This window comes from Argentina silus (genome assembly GCF_951799395.1).
Source record: "Argentina silus genome assembly, chromosome: 19".
NCBI classification, from domain to species: domain Eukaryota; kingdom Metazoa; phylum Chordata; class Actinopteri; order Argentiniformes; family Argentinidae; genus Argentina; species Argentina silus.
The window spans coordinates 9,411,372-9,436,478 of record NC_139673.1 but is presented as its reverse complement, the minus strand read 5'-3'; the positions used below and the strand labels follow the sequence as shown (position 1 = coordinate 9,436,478).

At 45.4% G+C, this 25,107-nt stretch overlaps 3 protein-coding genes across 9 annotated transcripts in view; 2 read left to right on the top strand and 1 right to left on the bottom strand.

The window, feature by feature from the left end:
- Positions 1-6,493, top strand: part of mindy2 (MINDY lysine 48 deubiquitinase 2) — a 22,690-nt gene extending 16,197 nt beyond the window's left edge. Inside the window, exons 8-9 of the mRNA XM_083691330.1 lie at positions 1,336-1,536; positions 1,866-6,493. Of these exons, the coding sequence (XP_083547456.1) occupies positions 1,336-1,536; positions 1,866-2,063 (399 nt within the window). The 3' untranslated portion in view covers positions 2,064-6,493. The remainder of the gene's footprint in view (positions 1-1,335; positions 1,537-1,865) is intronic.
- A 439-nt stretch (positions 6,494-6,932) lies between these two features.
- On the bottom strand, positions 6,933-17,597 carry sltm (SAFB-like, transcription modulator). 3 transcript variants are annotated; one of them, XM_083691002.1, is made up of 21 exons: positions 17,460-17,597; positions 16,913-17,000; positions 16,750-16,805; positions 14,701-14,728; positions 12,824-13,556; positions 12,187-12,230; positions 11,589-11,701; positions 11,203-11,352; positions 10,789-10,904; positions 10,527-10,690; positions 10,333-10,439; positions 10,169-10,225; positions 9,938-10,083; positions 9,558-9,738; positions 9,280-9,404; positions 8,896-9,069; positions 8,472-8,801; positions 8,186-8,324; positions 7,831-7,988; positions 7,497-7,642; positions 6,933-7,335 (listed from the first exon to the last, which is right to left on the bottom strand). In XM_083691002.1, exons 1-20 carry the CDS (start codon positions 17,592-17,594, stop codon positions 7,534-7,536), a joined length of 3,153 nt encoding a protein of 1,050 aa, XP_083547128.1. In that variant the 5' UTR covers positions 17,595-17,597; the 3' UTR covers positions 6,933-7,335; positions 7,497-7,533. The 3 variants fall into 3 exon arrangements, with proteins under 3 accessions (XP_083547128.1, XP_083547129.1, XP_083547127.1); XM_083691003.1 differs by having other exon boundaries at positions 6,933-7,642; positions 12,824-13,383; positions 13,432-13,556; XM_083691001.1 differs by having other exon boundaries at positions 6,933-7,642.
- Positions 17,598-19,037: 1,440 nt separating this feature from the next.
- Positions 19,038-25,107, top strand: part of rnf111 (ring finger protein 111) — a 29,778-nt gene continuing 23,708 nt past the window's right edge. For all 5 annotated transcript variants that reach the window (XM_083690935.1, XM_083690932.1, XM_083690934.1 and 2 more), the window contains exons 1-2: positions 19,038-19,434; positions 23,405-24,412. In XM_083690935.1, the coding sequence (XP_083547061.1) occupies positions 23,494-24,412 (919 nt within the window). In that variant the 5' untranslated portion in view covers positions 19,038-19,434; positions 23,405-23,493. The remainder of the gene's footprint in view (positions 19,435-23,404; positions 24,413-25,107) is intronic.

The window sequence follows — 25,107 nt, the reverse complement described above, 5'->3', positions numbered from 1 at the left end:
CACAGTGTATCACCGTCTTGGTGGAAGAGCCGTGACAACCAGGTAGACAGAGTTGAGAGTTGAGCCTCAGGTACACAATGAGCAACAGTCGATTGAATCATAAACAGGGGTTATTGTAGTGAGCTGAGACACAATGAGGTACAGTAAATATTACGGACTTCCTCCCTCGTACCTTGGCAGTGTTTCCATTCTGGCTTCCTGGTCTGCTCCAGCTGTACGCAGGCCCACTCTGGTGGAATACTATACTAGGGGAAGTTCCTCAATAATAGATGCTAAAAGCACCCTAGCTCTCCCATTACGCACACATGCACGCACACACACACACACGCACACATGCACACACACGCAAACATGCACACACACACAAACTCTCTCTCACACACACACACACACACACACACACAAACACACGCAAAAACAAACTATCTCTCACGCACACACAAACAAACAAACACAAACTCTCTATCTCTCTGTCTCTCACAAATACACACACACACACACACACACACTCACTCACTCACTCACTCACTCACTCACTCAATCACAACCTCTTCCAGGCCTTCTCTTTGGGTTTAGACGCCTGAATGCCTGATCAGCAGATCCGTATGGCAATGGCGGGCCCCCTCTGTACCGCACCGTACCGAGCTGCGCTTCGATTGGCTCTTTAATAATGCATGCGCTTTGTGTCCCCTGTGCATTTCAACAGTTCCAAAGCCGGCTGCTGATTGGCTGTCCTGTTGGGCCTGATCGCACTTAGGCCTGGTCTCAGCAAGCACTGGCCAACAGCTTGTCTGTTTGCCCCGATCTACGTTCCCTACACACACACACACACACACACACACTCACTCTTACCATCACATTTAATCTCTTTACCCACACGCACCCACTTAGACCCAGTGGCACTCTCACGCTTGAGAGGGCAGATCACAGCAAGCCATTGAGACAATATCTGCTCCACTCAAGAAAGGATTGGCTCAACTCCACAAATCATCGGCTGTAAGAATGAGTAACGAGGTATTATGTAGCGGCGGCCGTGACCTGGAACGTAGCAGAAACGCTACGCTTCCAACAAGTGTACCTCGCCTTAGTGTATCGCCCTGATGAAGATTGTAAACACCAGGAAGCGTAGCATGCTAATCAGCTGCCATTCTCTCTCTCTCTGTCTCTCTCTCTCTGTCTCTCTCTATCCCTCTCCTTCTCCTTCTGTCTTTCCCCTTCTCTCCTCCCTTCCCCCCCTGTCTCCATTCCTCCTCCTCTCCTGTCCTCCTCTCTCCTCCTCCTCTGCTCCTCCTCTCCTCCTCTCCTCCTCTGCTCCTCCTCTCTCCTCCTCTACAGGACTACATGATGGCGTTGTCTCTGCAGCAGGAGCAGCAGAGTGAGGACCTGCAGTGGGAGCAGCTCCCAGAGGGCATCACTGACCTGGAGCTGGCCAAGAAGCTGCAGGAGGAGGAGGACCGCCGCGCCTCCCAGTACTACCAGGAGCAGGAGCAGGAGCAGGCCGCAGCCGCCGCAGCTGCAGCCGCAGCACAGGCACAGGTGGGGGAGGGAGGGGGAGAGGGAGGGAGGGGGGGAGGGTGGGGGAGGCAGGGAGAGGGAGAGGGAGGGGGGGAGAGGGAGGCAAGGCGGAGAGGAGCAGAGCTAAGCGGGGTAAGATGATTAAGGAAAGATAGGATAGATGAAGATGTCAGAGGGAGGAACAGAAAGAGGCAGAGGGGAAGAGGAAATTGGTATTAGTTGGAGGATTTAAGTAGGTGGAACTGCGGGAAGGTGTGGTGTGAGTCACTTTTCATCTTCTTGAATAAGCCCCCCAGGTCTTTGTCGTATTGCTCACACTCTCCTCCTGTGTTGCCGTGTGTTACGTGCAGCAGGGACAACAGCAGCCAGCAGGGGGCGATGAGGCGGACAGAGAAGCAGCTGGAACTGCCGGGGCGGCAGCAGCAGCAGCAGCAGCTGGGGCCGGACCCGGAACCAAGCCCAGCCCGGGGAAACAGCCCTCGGCGGGAACAGGGGAGCGCAAGGCCAAGAAAGAGCCCAAGGATAAAGACAAATGTGTCATCTTGTAACAGAGGATGTGTGTATGTGTGTGTGTGTGTGTGAGAGTGTGTCCGTGTGTGTGTGTGTGTGTGTGTGTGTTTGTGTCCGTGTGTGTGTGAGAAAGAGGGGGAGGGGGGGCTACATTGATCTGACACCCAACGCACAGCCCCTTTTTTTTTTTTGTTTAACAAAAAAAAAAGAGAGAAAGAGAGAGAGAGTGTGAGAAAAAGGGAGAGCGCAACAAGAAGATGAACAGAGGAGTTGCCGTTCCCAAGCCACTGGTGCCTGCCATCCTCTACCCTCAGTGGACACTGGACAACAGAGGAAGGGACGCAATGACAACTACCACTAATCTTTTGTACAGTTGGCCAAACTTTGTTACCAGTCTCACAGTGCACTATATTTGTGATGTGGGGTGAAGTTTATTGGGGTGATCTATTTTATAGCAAACTGAGAAAAATCTCAGAATACTGGATACTGTTAAGGAAAAAATTCAGAACCGGAAATATATCACCTCTCATGGCACCATTTTTTTTTTTTTTTCTTAGGAAAAACATTTTCATTCATTTTCATTATTATTGCAGTTGATAAGCTATTTTATATAAATATTTACAGCACATATATGTAGATACGCCTGCTTCAGTTCAACTGAGTTCAGTTTGTTAAATGTGTTCGATTTTTGACTGAGAGACATGTTACCTTTGTCAAATTTGTTTGCTAGCTATTGGTTGGTGGGAGTAGCGGGGGGGGGGGGGGCATTTTGTTCCTTCCCGTTGAAGATAATCACGAGTTTGGCCAGAGTCACGTTGAGGGAGAGATAGCGACAGATGTGTCCTGTATCTAAGCACTCCTGTCTCTTCGCCTCTTTAATGGATGCCAAATGACAAATTTAATTTCGATGTGTGTGAGAGAGTTTGTTAGAGAAAGGTTTTTATTTTGTTGTACATTGAAAGGGATTATTTTTTTTCCGTTATTGCTAGTTGGAAATAAGAACCATTGTGACAAACCTTTTGTAACGTATCCTCACCACACACTACCCAAATCCTTATGTTCTCTTCTGAGGGTCTGGAAGGAAGATCACTACAGTGCTATTTCTGCGAACCCTCATCAGTTTTCATGACTTGTCCTGTTCAGATTTGCCTTACCAGAGTAGGGTTGTACTGTGTGTGTCTGGTTTGCTTAGTTCACAGATGTATACCCTTCATTTTAACCTGGAAATAGCCAAATTGATTTTTATTAATTTAACTATGTATATGCGATTGAGAGGATTCAGAGATATATTCATTTCATTTATTTTATTGATATTCCTCACATCTACTACAGTCTGGACAATCGCACAGACAGAACCGCCGAGCGCCCCACAGGACAGTGATGTCTTTCTCAGACTTTGTTCTTGAGATACTTTTACCTGAGGCTAGATTTGGTCCCTCGTTGCAGAGGCATGATTGGCCTCAGAATGCAGCCGACCATTCCGCCGCCAGAGCAATGGCTGTGGCGTGTGTCTCTCACTAATAGTCTGTAAGGGCCTAAAATGTCCCACAGCTTCTCTTGACAATATAGTCTGCCTGCTGGCCACACCCCATACAGAGATGAGAGAGATGGTTTTAATGTGGGCAGCCTAATGATACCCTAGTTTGATTCTGGTAGTAGGGGTTTTTCTACTGTTGCCATGTTTGAACCCATGTGCTTCTCCAACATCTGACTTTCAGACTAATTTATATACATTGTACATAATATATATATACCTAATGCGCATTTCTGACGGAGCTAGCTAGTAGTTTACGCCATTGTCCTACTATGGTACTGCCTCCTGAGAAACTAACTGTTTTCTATCTGTACATTCCAGCTGGATGCCTTGACTCGAGCCTTGTGTTGTACGTCAGACCTAGAAACACAGTCGTAGGGGGAACTCCTCACAGTGCTAGTGGAGGGGGTGGGAGGGGGGTCTCCATTTTTGTCTGTTACCTTTTCAGTTGTCATCGTCCAGAGATGGGACAGCTCCAGCCTTCAAGGACAAGCCCAGGAAGTGTCGGTAGTGTTGCCTATTGCCTGGTTACTGGCTGGCTGACATGTTTAGAGCAGAAAGCTGTCTGAGGAACAGCAGCCTCTCTTGAAGGGCTGGCTGGACAATGACTTGAGGGCTGGGGTTAGCTCAGCCTCTGTAGATGGCCCTCACAAGGCTACACTTACTCTGTATATATATAAAACGCCTTACAACATTTACAATATCTTTTATAAGGACAAAAAAAGGAAACAGGTGTATTACCAGAATGAGACAATCTGTAGATTTTCACATAGACATCAGAATTACTCTCAGGCCTTCTCTGAAGGGACATATCCTTGAGTGTCTTTTGCAAATTGTTAGATGTGTATTAGCTGCCTTCAAACAGCATTCTTGATATAAACCAGTATAAAATATTTAATAGACCGTGTAGTCACTCCCTCATAAGAATGTGTTGTAAATGTTCACGTGGAACCACATATAGGCATCCGTAACACTAATGATTTCAATACATGGTAGGTCAACATCATAGTTGTGATTAGGCTGTGCATAATTGTTGCTATCTAGGTTCATGGATATGATTATCTCGCAGAAATGACAATGTGGGTGTTTTGAGCTTTTCTCAGGCCTACCCAAGTCAAATGAATCTTTGGACACATTCAATGGCTTAGATTCAATGACACTAGAATATGTTTGTTTACCCCTTAACGTGGCTGCTTTTAGACAGTGAATGAAGCTGCTGTGTTTATGTTATCAATGACTGCCCAAAAAGTAATATATGACTGAATAGACAGGTTTAAAGGGAGGCAATTTCGAAAGCAAGCGTGTGCCACCTATGTATGGTTTGCTATGTCCCTTAAAATTGTTCATGACTACAGTGATTGTGTCAATGTGGGGGGAGGGGGGGGGGTTATGACTGTCAGGGACACCATACTATTTTGTTGTTCCTTTCATAAAGAACAGAGTTCAAATAAACGCACCCCTGTATCAATATGGATAACCTGAGGTCTCAGCTTGAATTGCCTGTATGTATCTGCAACTCAACCTTCCCAATGGCCTGAACCTGATAGGTGACATTCCAAAGGGTAAGACGGGAGTCCCATGTCGGCCCTCTTCATCTGATTATTTTCTTGAGGTTTCTTTTGTGGGGAGCAACAACAAGATGGTTAACGCATGCCTAACACACTTTATTCTCTTTTAAAATACTGTGCAATTAGCTTGGAGAATTAGAGAGTCATTTACATTGCATTTATTATTGCCAGTATCTAGATATTTTGTTGTATTATGTGTTCACTTTCAACCTTGTTCCTCAAATTAATTGGTCGGAAGGATTTTGTTTGTGGAATGTCTCAAGTGAATATTTGTAAGCCTTGTAATAGTGGTTGTGGGGTAAATACTGTATAAAAAAAATAGTATTTTAACAAGGTAGTCCTTGAACATGTAGTCATTGTAATTGGTTTTGCACTGTTACATTGATATGCACTACTAAGAGAAGAGAAAAATACCTCATTTTATACAGAATTAGAAATTGTGCTATTGTTCTTTGGGTACCTTGTAAAAATGGAATAATGTCTGGACTTGGTATAACAGTAGCTCCTCTGAAGTTGAATATCAAATGCTCGAGTTATCGAGAGCAAAAAAAGTATGAACAGGCTCAGTAACTGTTTTGGCTTAAAATACATATATAAATGTATCTGTTGAAATGCTATGTAGCCCCTACAATAAAAGTTGCTGCAATTTGAGAAATTCAGGTACAGTAGCTATATCCCCTGGTCATCTGCCAAGGCCATCATATTTGATTGTGTAGCTTTTCACATTTATGTCAAAAGTGATATGGCCACCAGGCATCTAGAGGGGAACTGAAGGGATTTTTACAACATTTTTAATGAAACTAAACAATACAGCTGACATACTACAATGATATTGGTGATAAAGGATTGATTCCCCAGCAGATTCATGAGGGAGACGTAGAAGTACAGCCTGGAGGGCAGGCTCATAAAAAGCCCTGTGAGTATCACAAACATCTGTCAAGTTGTCAATTATATAAACGTCTTATGGAGCACAGAGCATGATATACAATACCCCAATTGATTCAATTCAGTCTGTATACGTTTCTCTTTGGATGCAATATCAACCCCAGATGTTAATGTGTGATGCATGTACTGTATCGTGCTGAATGCAACATAAAGGCATACTAATATCACATTTAGCAATCCCCAGAGTATAATTTCAATTATATGTCCTATATGTTCATATTTTCTCTTATGTTTAACTACAAGCAAAAGGAACTGTTAAGTTGTTAATATGAAATGGTCAATCCTTTTTTTGTGTTTACCTATATACATATGACCAAATAATGTATGTAGCCTTTCACAGTACCGTTGCAAAGTGTAGATGGTGATTCTTCTGTAACTAAATGCCTTAGACGAGGGACATTCAGCCTGATCATTAAAGTACCTGGACAATAAAAAACAACTTCTGTTATCATTTCACTAACATTCTACTGGTATGATACCTTGTCAAGAGTCAGTTCTTTGTATCTTCAATGTCCAAAATACAAGGGCTGTACACACACAAAGAATCGTCCTATGAATCACAATCAGAATTTTGTCTCTATACTCCAGTTATTTGGATTTTAGTTTAGATGACACGAGGGAAAAGTACAGCACACCACCAATTCAGTTTGTTTTATAGATGTTCTACCAATTAGAAATAAAAGCATGTCTCTCATCCTACCTTGAAAAAATCTAATATTTGGACAAATTCATTTTAAGTACCATAACGTAGTCTGAAGGTTAGTATTTGACTGCATGAAGACTCCACTTCAAGCTTTACTGCCCAAGTACTTAGAGGGCACAGTATGTCAAAGGACACACAAGAACAAAGACAAAGAAAGTTAGCAAGAAGTACAATTTAATAACCTTCAGATGCACCAGGAGCATAACTGAAATGATCAAATTCAGTCGAAGAGTACATTGAACTGCTGACATTCTACATACATGAGTTTCAGTTGAGGAGCAGTTAACATCACATGAAAACTTGTTACAAATAACTAAAGCTGTACAATTTTCCTAAAGGTAAGTAGAACATATGTGCACAGGGTTGTTTAAAAGTCACAGCAGAACCGTTAGGTAACCCTACAGAGGTAAACACTCATCTATACAAAACAAAAAAGTTCAGTTTGGCTAGAAACCTGCCTCTTAAAACACCTAATACTCAATTTAAAAAAGAGAGAGAAATTAAGTTAAAAAAAAAAAAAAAAAAGTTTATTTTTGTGTCTGTACGGTGGCGCAGTGCTGCCAAGCAAAAAAAAAAATCGAATCCTGTAGTTTTTATGAGATAATTATCACATTAATACGAAATCACGTTAATACGTTTTTTCTTTTAAAACATCTCGTTAATAACGCCAGGAATTGTTTTTTGGTGCTTGGCAGCACTGCACCACATTATCTTTGCACTGAAAAGAAAGCATAAACTGGGTGATGTGGGGGAGACAGTTAAAACCGCCGAGGCGCTCCTTTGAAGGGCTTGAATCCTCCGATGCTGCCACTGGACATGGAGCTGTTGGTGATCTGTACGATTCTGTTCATGCCAGAGGAAGAGTGGCTGGAGAGACAGGAGGGGGAAAGACAGAGTGTGAGACGCTGAATGTCATGAACACAAACTGTGTCACATAAAAGCAGGTCGATACCTTCAACGTCCAGTTATCAATTGAAATCATCAGACGAAAGAAAGAGTTTCTACAGTCATTAAAAAAAAACGGCCCAGTGCATCATTAACTAAGCTGTTCATACCTAGAGTGTGGGGCCATCATGCTGCCACGGCTGTCTCCCATCCTGCGGTTGTCAGGGAAGCCCCCTCCCTGGGATCCTGCCCCGCCGTGCCACTCCTTCCTGGGGCCCTGGTCCCGGCCATGGCGCTCCACCACCACCTGTCTGCCAGAACTGAAATGCTGGAGAGAGAACCGCAGGAGAGAAGAGTTAACATTCACAATAAAGCCAGAAGACTTCGTCCACTCCACTTCCACAGGTCACAAGAGGGCAATGTCCATGCAAGTGCACCACCATGTTCACCCCCCCCAAGATTTAACACCAGTAGGAGCTTGAGACCATGGAGTGGAGGTGGGGTTGTTAGTACTGCGGCGCTTACCTGGTCTCCCATCACCATGGGTCTGCCTCCGTCACGGCCAGTGAAGTTAGACCTCCCGCGGCTGGCTGAGGAGCCTCCTCTGAGGGCAGGTCCGGGGCCATCTCTGCCTGAGCGCTCTGGGCGCATACGCACAGCCCCGCTACAAGACACAACCACAGGCAGACAGGGTTACAGCCAGTCAATGTGACGGAGAGCAAAACACAAACAAATGTATAGACAAAAAGCCCTCGTCTACACCTAGAACCTTGATCACCCCAGCACACTCTGAGCGTCCATCTATTCTCACCGTATGTCCCCTTTGTTGGCGCCAATGCCGCTATCGTTCTTCCATCCTCCATGCCCAGTGTGAGTATCTCTGGGGGAGCGGGTGTGAGACATGCCAGGCATGGGTGCCCTCCCCCCGGCCGGGCGTTCGGGCATGGGCATGGGTCGTCGCTCATCCCTGTCGCGGATCTCCCTGCGGTCCGTGTCCCGGATGTCTGTGCGCGGGGGTGGAGGAGGCTCAGCCCTGCGGACCGTGTCAAAGTTCTTGGGATATCGCTCGAACCCTGAGCTGTCCCTGCGAGCGGCAGGCCGATTCTTCTTCGCGTCTGGCTCGCCGTCAAAGCGGTTCCGCCTGGAAACACAACATGACATTGTTGAGTCAACTGCACCCCGTTGTTACGCGACTTGCCATTGAATCTGTATGCACGCGTCCTGGCAGGGACTACCTCTCAAAGGTGCTTGGCTCCACAGCAGCTGCCTCTGGGAAGCGTCCCCTCTCTCGTGGGCTGAACTCAGTGAAGCGGTTCTGTTGGCGGTTGTAGTCAGAGCCCTGGTTCAGACGGCCCTCAGACTCAGTCGGGATCTTCTTGTTGCCATTCCAATAGGGGTCGTCCCTCCGGCTGAAACATGGCATGAAGCAAACGTTGTTACGTGGTGACAGTAAACAAGTTTGGGGGGAAAAAATCCTTCACTTTTCAGTTGAATGTCAAAGGTCTTGAGACCAAGCATCCCTGTCTGCTGTAGGAAACCGGTTTCTATACAAGCTTGTACAAGCTGCTCTGTCACTAATCACGCAACCTTTTCTCAATCCACAGAGTGGTGGTGTGTACCTGTGGTCCACCTCACGGCCTCTCTTCAGGTTGTTTCTCTTCTCCTGCTCATAGCGAAGCTGCTCCTGCTGCCGCCTCAGCTCCTCCCGCTCCCGGGCCATACGCTCCGCTTCTTTACGCCGTTCCTGAAAAAGAGAGAGGAAGACCCCGTATTTACTCACAAGATGGGTTGAATGGCTAATCATTCAACTATGCTCAATTATTTAACGACAACCAGCTATGGTTATGGCCTGGTTGTCTAAACGGAGAGATATTGAGCTCTAGCATTGCTTATGCACCTGCTCTATGCGGATCCTCTCTCTCTCCAGCCTCTCCCTCTCCATGCGCTCCCTCTCTAGCTTCTGCCTCTCCTCCACTAGTCTCTGGCGTTCCCGGAGCAGGTTCTCCCTCTCCTCCCGCTCACGGAGCAGACGGATACGCTCGCGTTCCCGGCGTTCCCGCTCTGCAATCTCACGCCGCCTACAAGGATTGAAACCCACAGGTTGTTGCATTTTGTTGACTTTGTAACAATCTAATACATCTTATAATTGTAACCGTTTACCCTATTTTACCCTTACTTTTTACTCATTTACCCTCTACAGAGAGCCTTGGTGTGTCTGAGTTAGTGTTATGTGTCTTTGGAGAACAGTGCTCCAGTGTGTGCGAGTTTCAGGCTCACCTGCGCAGCTCCATAGCCCTGCGGTATCGCTCCAGTCTGACCAGGCGCTCACGCATCCTCTGCTCCTTCATCTTCTCAAAGGGGAGGATGTCTTTGCTGCCTCCCTTGTTGGGGAACATTCTTCCTTTGTCTCTCATCATCTCCATCTAGGGAAAACAAGCACATTGAAGTGAAGATGGAAAAGAAAAGAGTTACATTACATAAATGTTGTTCAAAATGTTTTGTACAAACCTCTTCAGGAGGAATTAACCATCTGGGTCGTCGTTGCATCATGTTGGGAGGACCAGGCTTGAAAGAGGAATACAGAGGTACATTTAACACCCTGCACTGACAGTCTTTGAAATCAATATTTTGGATCCACAAACTTCCAGAGGACAAAGTGTCTACTACTTTACCTTGTCAAAGTACCGTCCCCCCCTCCTGAAAGGTGGCCTCATCTTGTTGAAGTTAGGGTCTCCTTTGGCATGATCAATCACTACCAACTTGCCAGGGCTCTTGGTCCCTGCACAAAACAGAAGACAAAGGTTGTAAGTTCAACTACCCATCAAAGCAATACTGAAGTTTAACCAGAAAGGCGGGTCAAACATACGTCCATGCTTTTTATCGTCTTTCTTGGAGGCATCTGGGCCAGAGCTGGATGAAGCTGCATCAGATTTTGTGCTCTTAGATTCTTGTTTCTTGGAGGAGTCCTTACTATCTTTATCTGACGGCTTATCAGACTTCTTCTCCTCTTTTTTGGAGGATGGTTGAGTTCTGTGGAAACAAAAAGAGCAAGAACAGAAATTATTTTTTCTGTTATTTCTCAAACAACCACTGAATGGACACTGGTTTTCTATTTCTTCCTCACTCACTTGCTAGTTGTCTTTGTCCCTGTGGTGCTGCGTTTGTCACTCGATGACTTGCTAGAGCTTGTTTTGTCCTCTGACTCTTTCTTTGAAGGTTCTTTCTTGAACGGATCACTTTTAACCTGAAAAGACAACGCCTTCATTAAAACTTTAAAGCAATATGAGGTTTCCATTAAGTGAAATACAAAAAGCCTCAAACCTTTATTCTCCTCACAATGAAAACAGAAGAGCGCATGGTGGCTCAGAGAAGGATCATGCCAGCCAATGTTTCTCTGTCCTAGCTATACTGACTGGCTTTTCAAACTGCAATCTGAGAATCCTCTCAGACTTCTGAGGGTTCTATGATGTCACAGAACTAATTCCTCATTCTGAACATTCAAGCCAGTAATGTGCATAGCAACTGTTCCTTTGACAACTCACCCTTTCAACAGATATCTGCTGTCCATGGAGATCTGTGCGGTCGAGGTGGGAGATGCACCTGGTCACCTCTGCACTGGAGGACATCGTCACCAAACCATAACATTTAGCTCCGGGACTGCGTGCGCTTGTGACCACTTTGGCACTAACAACCTGTGGGCAGCAAAGTATGGACTCTCTTCAGGGGCAAAAGGCTTCACATATGGTGCTTGCATTCAGGAAACCAACTGAATTTGCTCTTATATCCATGAAGTGAAATGGAATACTTTGCACAAAGCACTAGCCTTTAAGGAGTGTACTATTATTACATCATTTATGTTGTTATGTTATGTTTATGAACCAAAGACTGTGTGAAACATTGTATAGGACAGAAAGGGCTCTAGGCGTACCTTCCCATATTTGCCAAACAGGTTCTTCAAATCAGCTGCTTTGGTGTTGGAGGACAGGCCGCTCACCCATAGGTTGCGAGTAGAGCTGCTTGTACTGCCACTGCTGGTACCTCCTGAAATCGGGACGTTTTCAACACACACATTCTCTTTAGAGCCATGTACACGCAGAAACAAGAAAATAAATACTGTATCTTTGTGCTTGTAAGGGCATACCATTAACAAACGCCTGCATGTTAAAATGTGTTTCTTGGATGACTGCCCTAATAAGGACTTGCTGTCTGTTTAGTAGTAGTCCAACATCCAGTCATACAGTACAGCAGTGCACAAAGTGCCTCTTTGACTAATTGAAAACCTAATCTCAGGCAGCTTTAAAATTGCCCAAAAATGTACTGGGGCAAGGGAACACTGGAACACAGCAGATTCCATTGGTAAAGGTCAAATTCCAAAACCAATTGTGAACTATTTCTGCCACATGAACATTAACAGAGCTTCTCCCAAATTCATATTTCATTTGAAATATTAATTTGTCTCGTCTTTCCAGTAAATAAAGGGTGTGCTTCTACTCATGTGACGTTCGTAAAAGAGGGCAAACACTTACCCTTCTCATCTTTAGTGGCCTTTCCATCTTTGTCCTTTGAAGAACTACAAAGCAGATTATGCAACAATAAACAAGAGAGACAAGAAATGAGTGCCAACACATGAAAACCCCTGCGGACTCACTTACACCAGGTCAAACATCATGTTAAAAAACAACACATTTTGTACTTTATACAAATAAATCCCCACAGGCAAGGCTTGCAATGGACAAACTCCCATAATGGCTTCTTTCATTGCTTTTCCACGGGTGAGAGATGGGGTCAGATTTATTCCCTGGACCAATGAAATCTTCAGGAATGCGCTCGACTTCACAGCGAATCATTTCATATGTTTCACAAAAAACTGACATCACAGGGACTACTGCTCTTTTAAAATGCCCTACATGGGAACTGGAAAAGGCAATAAATGTGCTGGAAAGGTGAAAATAACAGGCGTGTTTTCATCTCCAGGTTAATGCCACAAATTACCCAACTTCAGAAAAACAAATGAAAGTAACAAATGGAAGGATTAGGTACATCAATGAACATTTCTCTTAAGAAAAAAATAGCAAAAAATCTTGAGGCTACCCACAATGCTGCGTTCTTAGTGAGCTGGAACTTGGTAGTAGTATCTTAAAGAACTGACATAGAAAGACAAACCTCTTTGCTTGACCTGATGCCCCAGTAGACGAGGGGCCTTTCTTCCCAGAATCCTTGTCTTTGTCTCCCATTTCAGCTTTCTTCGAGGCCTCTCTGCTCTCCTTCTTGGAGGGGTCTGCCTTCTGCCCGTCATCTTTCTTACCATCTTTATGGCCCTCCATCCCATCCAACTTCATGTTTTCCTCTGGACTCATCTCAGCAGAGGCCTCTGGCTCATCACAGCCCTTGTCTGCCTCTGAATCTGGAAGTTTCACATGTTTACCTGTATCCAGGAGGTCATCGCCATCAACATCCAACGTGATGGCATCTTCATTCTGGATTGTGACGGATATGTTATCATCCTCGACTTCTTTCGTGCAGGTGGTGGCTTCAGTTTCGATCTCCGCCACTGGTTCAGCCTCCAGCTCAGCCTCTGGGTCAGCCTCAACTTCTGGGTCAGCCTCAGGCTCTGGGTCGGCCTCAGGCTCTAGGTCAGCCTCTAGGTCAGCCTCTGGGTCAGCCTCTGGGTCTAGGTCAGCCTCTGGGTCGGCCTCAGGCTCGGTCTCTGGGTCAACCTCGGCCTCTGGGTCAGCCTCAGCCTCGGCCTCTGGGTCAGCCTCAGCCTCGGCCTCTGGGTCGGCCTCGGCCTCAACTTCAGCCTCTTCCTCTGGCTCAGCCTCAGCCTCGGTGAGGCCATCCTCAGAGGGGGAAGCTTTAGAATTTTCACGAGTACCATCATCTGTATCAGTTACATCTGAGGGATTGAATAAGGATAAAACATGGCAAAAAAAACACAATGTTTAACATAGACATGTGTGTTACTTGACCTAGAAAGTAGAATAGAAAGCAAGTTTAGTATTAGGGGTCATCGATGGGCAGAAACCACAGGAACACACAAAACATACATTCCTCATTGAAAAACGGTGGTGCGTATTCAGTAATCTTCATGTCATTTTCACCACCAATACTTCTATCACAATCCTTACAGTGACTCCAAGCTGCTCTTCAGTGCTCTTGCTGTGTTGGAGCTCCATTCTTCTGTTTTAATTGAGGGCATTAGTTCAAATGGAGGGGAAAGCGGCATCTGTCCGATTTCTTCCATAGCAAAAAAAAAACATGCATTCCCAAAGCCACGGAGGTCATGTTCTGTCTCATCATATGGCCAATCGACTGTCCAGGGCCCTCATCATAGTCTTTAAGGCCATCTCCCATGTCTTCTGTCCCTCTCATCAGCAATTGGAGAAGGTTGGTCAAAAAAGGTGTAGGATCCTGCTAGTTCATGTCCTAAGAAAATGTGTCTTCTGGTCTAGACACATGGTACTTTGGGCATGCTCAGTGATGAGGTCTTCCGCTCCTTCTTTGACATCTGTGCTGCAGCTGGGGGGCAGGAGGATGGTGAGCCCCGGGGGGCAGGAGGACGGTGAGCCCCGATGGGCAGGATGAGTCCCTCATGGTATCTTCTGCCCTCTCTGCATCTGCCTCATCTCAGCGTTCCTCCCTCAGTCCATGCAGGCCAGTTCCTCACCTTGAAGCAGCCTGTTGACTCCACAGCTCTGTCTTGGGGGAATGTTCCATGCAGTCTATATGGTAGATGGAGCCCTTATGTCACTCAGACCTGGAAGAGTCCTGCTTTTCCCCTCAAAAAAAGTACTGTGACAAAAAGTGTAGATGCAAGAGTCCTCCACAAACAGGACATGTGCAGAGTACTGAGAGCCTCCCATGTGTCATGAGTGACAAGTCCTGAATAGGTGGCTGAGTGAATAGCCAGTGAGCTGACACAGGAAATACAGGGTATTAAGGAGAGAGAGGGTGCAGCAGTTTCCAGCCTTCAAGCCAAGGTTGCTACCTGCAAAAAAAAATCATTACCAACTCAACACAGAGTGTGAGCACAAACATACCTTTTTCCATCTCATCCTCTTCTGCCTCCTGAAAAAATAAACCAAAAATTAAGATCAATACAAAATGTATGTTCTCATATTCACCCAAGCCACCATTGCTGCCATATTGATACTGTCGTGGAATTCTATGCTAAAATACTTTGATATAAAATGCCGAAGACTAGAGCTGATAGTTTCTCCAGAGACTTTTATTACAAGTAACAAAGCCAAGGTGGTTCGCGAAGCATCTTCCCGTTTGCCCCTCAGCACACCATATTTATACAGTTTTCAATCCTTATCAAATTTAGGTTCCATCCCTCATATGTAAATCATTTACACCTTCTGACTGTTCGCCACCAATATCTTTTACATGGTTCCTACACCCCCTCACAGTCTGGTTTCCCCTCCCATTTTCTAAAGTCAGTTATCAGGGTATAACAACATTGGTGGTGTAATATATGTAAAAATATATTTGTACTATTTTGCTTAAGTCATATATGAAATGTATTGACCTCTCTGTGACCCAATGTACTTTGTTATTTTTAATTATGTGACTGAGGAAGAACCAAAACCGACTGCTCCTTCTCTTTGTATCAAAGATGTTATTCTGACCTTGGAACACTCCTAACTGCAGGCTGAGGTTTGAGATAGTAGCTCACAAAGCCTACGCTTCTTTCCCAGCTTCTTTATCAGCAAACAGGTGCAAGATATGTTTACCCCTCGACCTATGACGTATGAGCATTGGTAGTTAAGGATGGTTCCTCTCCTCAGCCACAGCATCAATATCTGAATCCACACTGTTGGTGAAGGAATGCCGATCCGGCCGTAAGCAGAATTGTTTAAACTTTGTATATGCATTAAAACTCTCAACTGAGACCAAACATCGTTTATTGTTGTTCACTGAAAGATTTCCATCACAGTGGCGAGCTCATCGTGATTATCTAAAAAATATTACATCAACCCCACTCTTGGTATTACTCCCTCCATACAATACTTATCACAAGATCATACATTATTTTGAGATACAACTCAAGGGTCAGAGGTCAGATGGTTCCCAGCATTACACGGCCCTTAACGCCAGCAGTTTATGATCAAACGTATCTGGTTGGACAGTATTTTGTTCTGGTTGGACAGTGTTCAAAAATTAATTAAGGAGACCTTGACTGCTTACTGGTGTCGGACAGTAAGCACTTCAGAGGCCATCTTTTGCACACAACTCTTGCATTCAGCACGCTTCCGCAGATAATGGAAAATTACAGCAGTACAACAGTTCAGTGAAAATACAGTACGGTGTTCTAAGTTAACTTTTCCTACAATCTATTCAGTACTAACCATCTAACATACATTTTTCTATCACAGGATCTACACTCACCTTATGATTTATGGAGTACATTCTTTGGCATCCTTATGATTATGTAACACATTCTTTGGCATGCTAGCATATTTTTATACACTACGGAAACTTACCATAATACACTTATATTGACCTACTTATTATTGATTGACATAATTAGTACTTACTGCCTTATAGTACTTTACTGTGCCTTATTGCTTATTGTGTTTGTTGTTATTATTCTCTCTTATTTCTCTCCTTTATTTACAATGCACTTGTCTCAAGCATGTCATTGTACTGTTTACATCTGTATCCTGTCCATATGATAAATAAACTTTGATCTGAATTAGATGTGGACTCCTCTACTGTGGGTATGGTAGACGGAACTCTGCCAGACCTACTGACAGTGTATATTGTATATCATTTTTAGTCCTTGGTTAGGGACCAGCTCAAAGAGGCATGCTCTTGTTCTGACAAATTATAGTGTGTGTTTTGTATATTCAGTGTGTTGTAATTGTATGTATATGTTGACATGGCACACCTGCGAAAGAGACCTTGGTCTCAGTGTGTTTTCTTTTAATATATAAAGGTTAAATCATGGTATATATCAATATATAAAAGGTAAGGAATCATGCTTAGCTCTCCTCAAACTGTTTGTTGTCTCTTATAAAGTCAAGCTGTGAAAAGCATGTGGGGAAAGAAATACACAAAGGCTGGCAAAGAATATTCACACTCACCTTGGAAAAAGATTCCTCTTCCATTGTGTTGTCAGTGTCCGAGTCCACTTTCTTTCCTGGACAAATTATAGAGGTTGTACATCATACAAACTGAAGGAAGCCACACGGAGCAAATGCACATGATATGTGTTGTTCAATACTTGCATGACAGTTTAAAATGTACCTTTAGCTTTAACATTTTTCCTGGTGGGTGTGTCCACTGAGAGTGGGATTTCAATGTTCTCTGGGTCTCCACCTTCATCCTCAATGGCCTGAGAGAGAGGAATGAACTTTAACCCATATTCCCTACACTGGGCAAAAATACATCACAAATACATTTTCACATGCAAATAGTACGATGTCGCTTTAGCCTCTGCGCCATCATGATGTGACTGATTGCGGGCCCAGTCAACTTGCAAACTGGAGCTAGACGCTGCTGTTGCTTGCAATGGCCGCATGCACGAATGTAGCAGATTGAAAAACAAACAACGTAGAAAGAGCAAAACAATTCATACATTATTTATTCGTTTCCACGATGCACGCCAATACGAAACGTAAATAACATGTGCAAAATATATCGTTGAAATGATTGGTGACTCGCTAGTGCAGGTAGCAGCTAAGTAGTCAGCTAGCTAACACATTTGTCTGCACAGCAGGCGAGGACGGCCTCCAATTTACGGCTGGCTAATTTTGCGCTCCCCAATGCCATAGCACAATGTGATCAACGTTACCTGTTTCAGTCTGGCCATAAGAACATTCTTTACACCAGCTACATCTAAATTCCTGCGCTTGAGTTCTGATTTTAGATCTATAACTCGTAAATCGGATATTTTCTTGGACTCCATTGAAATGGCACCCGACGCCATTTTACCGTTGGATGTTGTTGTGCAGGACGGACAAGCACGCAGCGCAAATGATGCAAACGTAGCTATGACGTGGTGACGCACTGTACGTAGCTGACTGGGTCCAGCTCTGGCTATCAGAGGGATCAGGGATAAATACATAGAATTTATCCCTGATAAATTCTATGTATAGAATGTATTTATAAATATAAAGATTATTGACTAATCTTTTTCTTCCCCCACGCCATCAGAATCGTCAACGATGACCCCACCAGTGCCCCCCTCAAGACACTCACACATGCACTGTCATCTTAACACATATGCACACACATAGTCATCCATCTGCTATTTATATTGCTTACTTATATGCTTACCGGTTATACTGTTCATATTGTTTATACTGTCCATACTGTATATTTTTTAGTACTTCTATTTTTATTTTATTGTATTTTAAAACTTATTGTATTGTTGCACTACTCTGTGGCACTGTCACTTTTGCATTTCACTGTATACTTGTATGCACGTGACAAATAAAGAATCTTGAATCTTGAATCTTGACTACACATTGTAGCCCAAATAATACTTTACTGTTTTAAAAGACAAGATCACTTCGACTTCTGTATTATTGTAATGTAATACTGCTGTGTATCAACATGTATGGTGACAGCAATACATAGCGTTAGTAATTAACAGTGACAGTATAACACATTACATTATTTACTCTGTAAAACTCTTTACGTTTGCTCTCACATTCCCTTCATCTATGTAACCTAGATCTGACAGGTAGGGTCAGAAAAGACAATATGGTTCCACAGCAGATGCAGAGAAGTAGAATAAGTTGAACGTGCTCCTGTGCTCCTTATTGTTTTATAAAAGTGCAATACACAGCCTATTGTTGCTCATATACGCCCAGATCTAATTGTCTAGGGCCAAGGATTGTTTCTGGACAGGGCCAGTTCATAGAATATGGCCAGATGTGCCATTATTATGATAGGCGCACATTTCTTTGGAGACATATGTTGAGACATGTGTTGTGTCAGAGGTTGTATAAGAGGCTTTGGTTATGTTTCATGGCTCATTTGAAATAGCAGTATTGAAAACCTGAACAACTAGGATGATGTTGTGAGACACTTGAGTGGGTTTTACAGACGAGCCGCTAGTGGGCGCGCGTTACACATGCCATTATTCTCAACCAGCCACAACAAAAGTTGATGTAGTATTTCCAATATTTAGGTTTCGGATTGGTTTAAGACATAATGAACAAATAGACAACATTACATATGTGTTTTCACCAACGCAATACTTATTTCAATCTTTCTTAAGTTTTCATATAAGCAAATTACAGTGATGTCGTGAAGTGTCGTGAACAGCGCTCGTCTCACTTGCGCCCCTTGTGGCCTTGCTTCGCTAGTGCTAGTATCGCCAGTCAGAGTAGACGAGCCTGGGTAAACAACAGTGGACGCCTCGGAGAGGCAGGAATGGGGACTTCATCGAGGGCCCTGGTGGCAAATAGAGAGGAATTTATATTTTATAATAGAAAAGGGCTTGTGTATTGCGCTCGGTAAATTGCATAGAGTGTTGCTATGTAACAGAAAAATCAGGAAAAATAATAAGTTACGTTGGGTCTTCGTCTAGCCACTGGTGTAGCCATTGAAGCTAACGACTTGGTAGCCTCGCTATCTGGCAAGCTAGGCCCTCCTCGATTTTGTTCCTCTGTGTGTTGTCAGTTTCACAACCGGCTGCTGACGTTCGATCGCGATTTACACTTTTGTCCCCTTTTAGTTTTTGGTCAAGGTTTTACATGCTCTTCAAAGGGAGCTGCGGAATAATAGTAACACTGAAGAACACATTCAAAAGGATACAGGTATGTTTTGGCCCTCTATATGTTGTCTTTGTTTTCCTCTCTTTTTTAACACGGTCAGTTCTTGCCATCCAGCTAACGTCAGAGATACCTAGTTTTCAAGCTATTGTTTGATGATGTGACTAACGTTATAGTGGCTGGCTTACTGGAGGAGGCTGTGTATGGCAAATCTGGCTATAGTAGCGAGTCACTTCTAGGCTAACCTAATGACAGTATGATTAGCTTGGTGCTTGGAAATGTCGCTTGGCTTGGTATAGAAATGGCCCTACTACGACGTTCAGGAGCTAGCTAGCTGGCTAAGTACTAGCTATGGTTATCTAGTTCTTCTGGAACAGCCTGTGTGGCCATCTTGATAGTTAGCAAGCTTACTTGGTTAACCTTGCTTGGCTGTTTTGGTGGTGTTGAAATGACAGCTAGGTATATAGCTCGGTGAAATGGTTCATTCTCGGCACCCAGATTTCCATTTGTCACAATGCACAAGTGTCAAGTCAGCCAGAAGATAGCCAGTTGGATTTGTTTGTTGACCAGTGCACACTGGCCAGTTTGACTAAGGAGATGTTATCAAATAAGTCCCAGCTGTTCAGCTAGCGTTTGTTATGGTCATAGCTAAGTAGCAAAGATTTGCAATTTGCCTCAGTCATTGATCCTAAGATTAATGTTAGATAAGCTTAATAAGTAATGGAGTAGGTTCAGGGGGGGGGAAAGAGGAAATGTATCACAGACAAATGAAATCGGACTTGTTGGTGCCATTTATTTTGTCTGTTCATCAGTAATTGTTAAACACCTGGAGAAAGATAAGTAAAATCACTTGATTGAAATGCTAGAATCCCGAAATAGATTCAGTTACAGTCTCTTGCAAATGTGAGAGTGGCCTAAATCCACTAGAGTGTCATTGCAGAGCACACAGCACAGTAATAGAATGCATGGTGGGGTCCTCACATTTCAGATAGAATGATGGGATATTTATGTCAGATTTAGTATGCACATGAGACAATACTAGATACAATGTTTCTGGCTTCCTCCTGTTCTGCTGTTCAGTGTTGACTACAGTCAAGTATTAACAAAATGTGTTTGAATATTTGCAGAAATTATCTGAACAGAGAGCCTAAAGCAAGAGACCTTGCTTAGAAATTGAATGTGACCCTAATGGAAGGTGGTTAGGGGTTTGGTGTTATGATGATGTGCATCCTTACCTAGGCTATCTGGTAGCTTTTGTTTTGCCATTGCTAAAACACTGGTCTGTCTGTGACTGTAGCTTAAGATAGGTCGATGTTGTGCAGCTCTCAACCTTTCCCATTTTGAAACCTGTATCCACCTTGGTGCCAGGGGGGATTGCCTTTGAGCCTGCTGTGTTGGTGTGCGTCACAGTGCTATTGGCTCTGTGGCACACAGGCTCATCAGTGGCTCACAGGGGGAGCCCCAGCGGAGCATAAATTGGGGCTCTGGTTCACTGGCAGCAGTTCCACATCTGCACCCTGGGGGAGCATCTCAGAAACCACCCTCCCACACCCCCCCCACACCCCCTTCCCCTGTTCCCAGAAGTCTCCACCTGCGGCATCCTGTTCTTTCTGCTCATGTGATGAAAACAGACCTGAGTGTTTTCATGAATATCGGATGTTCGTTCAGAGCTCCCCTGAAAGGTTTGGTAGCTGTTTGTAGGCTACAAGCAGTGGGCTCCTGTTATTTCATCCCTGGTGAGCGGTCAATGGCCACCATGTCCTGTTTTTGTGCATTTGTTGAAGCGCTGCTGTAAGGTAGATGTTCTTGTTGGCTCGCTTGTGTTGTTGATATCATACACAATTACGGGTAGTCACTAATCAGCTCGGGCTTTCCTGTTTCCAAGCCCTTGTGAACGGATCGTGAGGGAACTTGTCGGTCCAGATTCCAGCCCTACCTTCAGTGCTTTTACTTCAAGCGAATGTTCAGCTACATGTTATTGTATATCGACTCCAACCTGTGCTTGCTTTGGAAGAAAGGCCGATTTAGTTTGCGTGGGGTAAAAGGCAGGTTCGGGAGCTCCCTACTGTGCTGGTCCTCTGTGATTGACCCACTCAGGTTTCGCAGTCTGAAGACAAGCACCCACCAACCTTATCTTTCCTGCAGGCCTCGGCCTACTTATGGGTCACTGGGGTTTAATATGCTTATCCAAACAATGGGTGGGGGAAGAGGCTTCCACCCTAGGCACTGACTGGGTTTGCAGTATGTTTGCATTCTAATTTAGTGCATGGCTCGTGTGCAGTGTAATTGAGTGTTTTCATCTGCCCCTTGGTTTGCCTGGTAGTGCATGCTTCGGCCGCATACATTTGCAAGGGTAATGGAGGTGAGAGGGTTGAGTATGTAGCCTACTACTAGAGCGGTATTACCGCTTTTTCTGGAGCAGCTTTGCACTCAGTGCTTTATGATCATGCAAAAAGCTTGCGAGGGCGGCATGTTCAAGTCGTTTGGTGTTGTGTAACATCACTCAAGATCTCGGGGTCAACAAATCTGCGACACTCTGGATAGTATTGCAGTATTCGCTATAGCTACACGGTGGCCACGGTTACCAGGTTCTTTTTTTTTTCCTTTTTCTTTGCCTGAAAATGTGCTAGCTGCAAATGCTTTGGTTGAGCACAGATGGTTGACTTACCAGAATCAGGGTTGTGCTGTAGGCTACATTGGGGCTCAGCTATGCCGCTCAAAGCTCAAGCATCGTGTTGAAGGAGTAGGCTTTTTGTGTGCTTTGATTGGCCCAGTCAGTCATCGATTTTTCATCTACTGATATCATGTTCAAAGAAATCAAGGTGTGTGTGTATGTGTGTTTCTAGTTCTTGTGTGCCATGAAGACCAAAACATAGAATGTTTTCATGTTGAGCCTTGTGGACAGAGGTGGGCCTAATTTGTGTGTCATCACACATTACTGTTTTATCAGTGGCCTTGCTGTCAGTTCATCGCCCCGTGAGGCTTCGGAGGGATAGCTCACAATGTCAAGTACGGTCAACGGTTCACTTGTGGCAGTGAGCAACAACAATTTAGAATGAACCGAGACCGAGTATTCTTATCTTCTTTTCGGGTTTTTACCGGTGGCTCGAGTATAGGCAAACACCACACTGAAGCAGCTGTGTGTGTGCACATGTAATTCCACTCCACCACACCAAGAAGTAGGCTAATGAACGGAGCCAATGTGCCTTTTTTGAAACAGATGGCTGCTTTCATAATTCAAAGGAAAGGACTTGAGGTGACTGCACTGAGGCGTATGAGATTTTGCTCCTTGTCCTCCCCTCGGTGAGAGCGCTTTTGAAGGGAAAGAGGAACAAGTGTGATAGGACGAGGCTGAATGATTCGAAGGGACGGAGCACAGGTGATGATTGGTGGTGGTGGTGGTGGTGGGGGGGGGGGGGTGGGATGAAGGATGAAGGTGTGAGATGGCATATAACCGGGCCCCTACATTCTGCGGCTATAGAAGAACCATGAGAAGACAAGTGTTCCAGTCCAGTTTCAGTAATGCCAGTATGAGTACCAGCCCTCTCATCACACACATTATCCTGTTTAGTTTTTCTTCGTTCTCCAATGGAGATGTGCTGTAGGACACACTCATCTGTGAGCGTTTGTTTTCCCTTGTTCCACAGTGCCAGGAATGACCTTACTTTGCTCATCATTTTCCTGCTTTCATTACAACACAGGCGAGTATATTGAGGCCCAGATTACCATCCAGTCTGACTCATGCTCTGCCAGGAATGGATCATAAAACAAACGCTACACAACTGACTCAGTCCAAGGCCTCAATTCATTTGCTATCACAAATAAGCAGTTCTCGACTGTTGTTCTTGTACACACAGAACAGAGGGCTGTGAATGAGAGCTTCCTCGTTACCACAGCGCGGAATTAGAATCCGTTTAATCGAACGTCTTGTCCCTTAGTCTGTGATGAAAAGGATGGTTTTTTGGACAGAGTGTGCTCTGTGTCTAACACTCATGTCTTCTCTTCTCCTTTTCAGCTGTAGGTTGATTGCGGCGCCTCCGATGGACCTCTAGGAGCTGGGTGAACAGTACTTGGCGTTGCGTCTGTGTGGACCAGGCAGCCGCGATGAAGAGCGAGGTTTCATCTGAGGCCTCAGGCAGACAGGAGCACCTGAAGGGGCCGCTGGCCAACCCTGAGCCCATGGAGGCAGCCAAGAGCTTCTCATCCAACATGGAGGTGATCGGCAAGGTAGGCAGCGAGTTTGCACCGCTGTGTGCCGAGACCAGGCACCGGACCCTGAGGGACACAGTGGCCCGCAGAGACTCGGACAGGGGCATCCCTGGGCGCAAGAAGCGCAAGAGCCAACAGGCAGGGCCCTCGGACTGCTCCCTGAAGGAGGGCCGTGTCAGCGAGGGATCTCTGCCACCTCAGCGCCACAGGGCGGAGCTCCTGGAGCACCACAGCGAGGAGGAGCGCAACCCCGAGTCCTCCTTCAGTGACTGTGCCTCGTCCCCCTCGTCCAGCCTGCGTTTTGGGGACTCTGACACTCTGAGCTCGGAGGAGGATGTGGTGGGGGAGGCTGGAGGGGCAGCCGCGGCAGGGGGGCAGCAGTCTCCTCTGCAGCACAAGACCCCCGTCTCCGCCGCCGGAGGCGGGGCCGGAGGGATGGGGCTGCGCACCGTCCTCGGTCGAACTCGGGGGAGCCGTTCGCACAAGTGGGCGCGGTCGGAGGCGGAGCCCGTGCCGGTGCTGCTGAAGCGGCCGTGCCTGAGCGGGCGGCGGCCTATGCATAGGAAGCGTTTTGTGAAGGCGGGGCCTGGCGGTGCCCAGCGGACTCAGAAGCAGAAGGAGCGCCTGCTGCTCCAGAGGAAGAAGCGGGAGGTTATCGCCCGCAGGAAGTACGCGCTGCTCCACAGCACGTCCAGCACCAGCGAGGAGCTGACCAGCGCGTCGTCTTCGCCCTCCTCCACAGAGGCCGAGGACGAGCTGTACGTGGACGTCAGCAGCACCAGCAGCCAGCCCAACAGTGCCGCCGTAGCCACAGGTAAACAAGTCCCGACACCTCCGTTCACTCTGGCACTCGGCAGTCACAGCCACAAATCCTATGACCTGTGACTCACCTTTTCACCTTCCGCTCTGAGGTTTTCTCTCCAGACATGTGCCAAGCAACACACACACACACTCTCATACTCATGGCCATGAACACACTTTTCCACCTCCACCTCCCCCTGTCCTGTCACACTGAGCTGGTTGTGATGTAGGGCAGGAAACTGCCGATCAGAGAGGAAGTGAGTTTCTCACTGTAAGAGAGCCCTGTCACACGTATGGCTTCCACAGCAGCATTCCTTCTAGCTGCTGTTTCCCAGCTGGTCACAGGCCTTGTTACTGAGGAGGAGGAGGAGGAGGACTAGAGGAGGTCATGGACTTCCAGGTGTCGCAGGGCCAAACACCAAACATCTCACACTCCTCTCCTTGCTTCATGATGATGCTTTTAATATCACCCCCATCACATCTATCCCAACTAATTCATAGATACACATACGTTGATTAAATTCAAATTCGGTCGTCTCGAATGCTTTGATTTTACTGTTCATTTCAAAGAATAAAAGCAGAGCGACGTGAATGGCCTTCATAAACCCACTGTGTAGGCCTGCTGTTTCCTCCTAGTCGTGTGACTGCTAATGGAGGGGGTATTATTATCTTCTCACTCTGGAAATGTGATTGGCCTGCCTGAAGGCC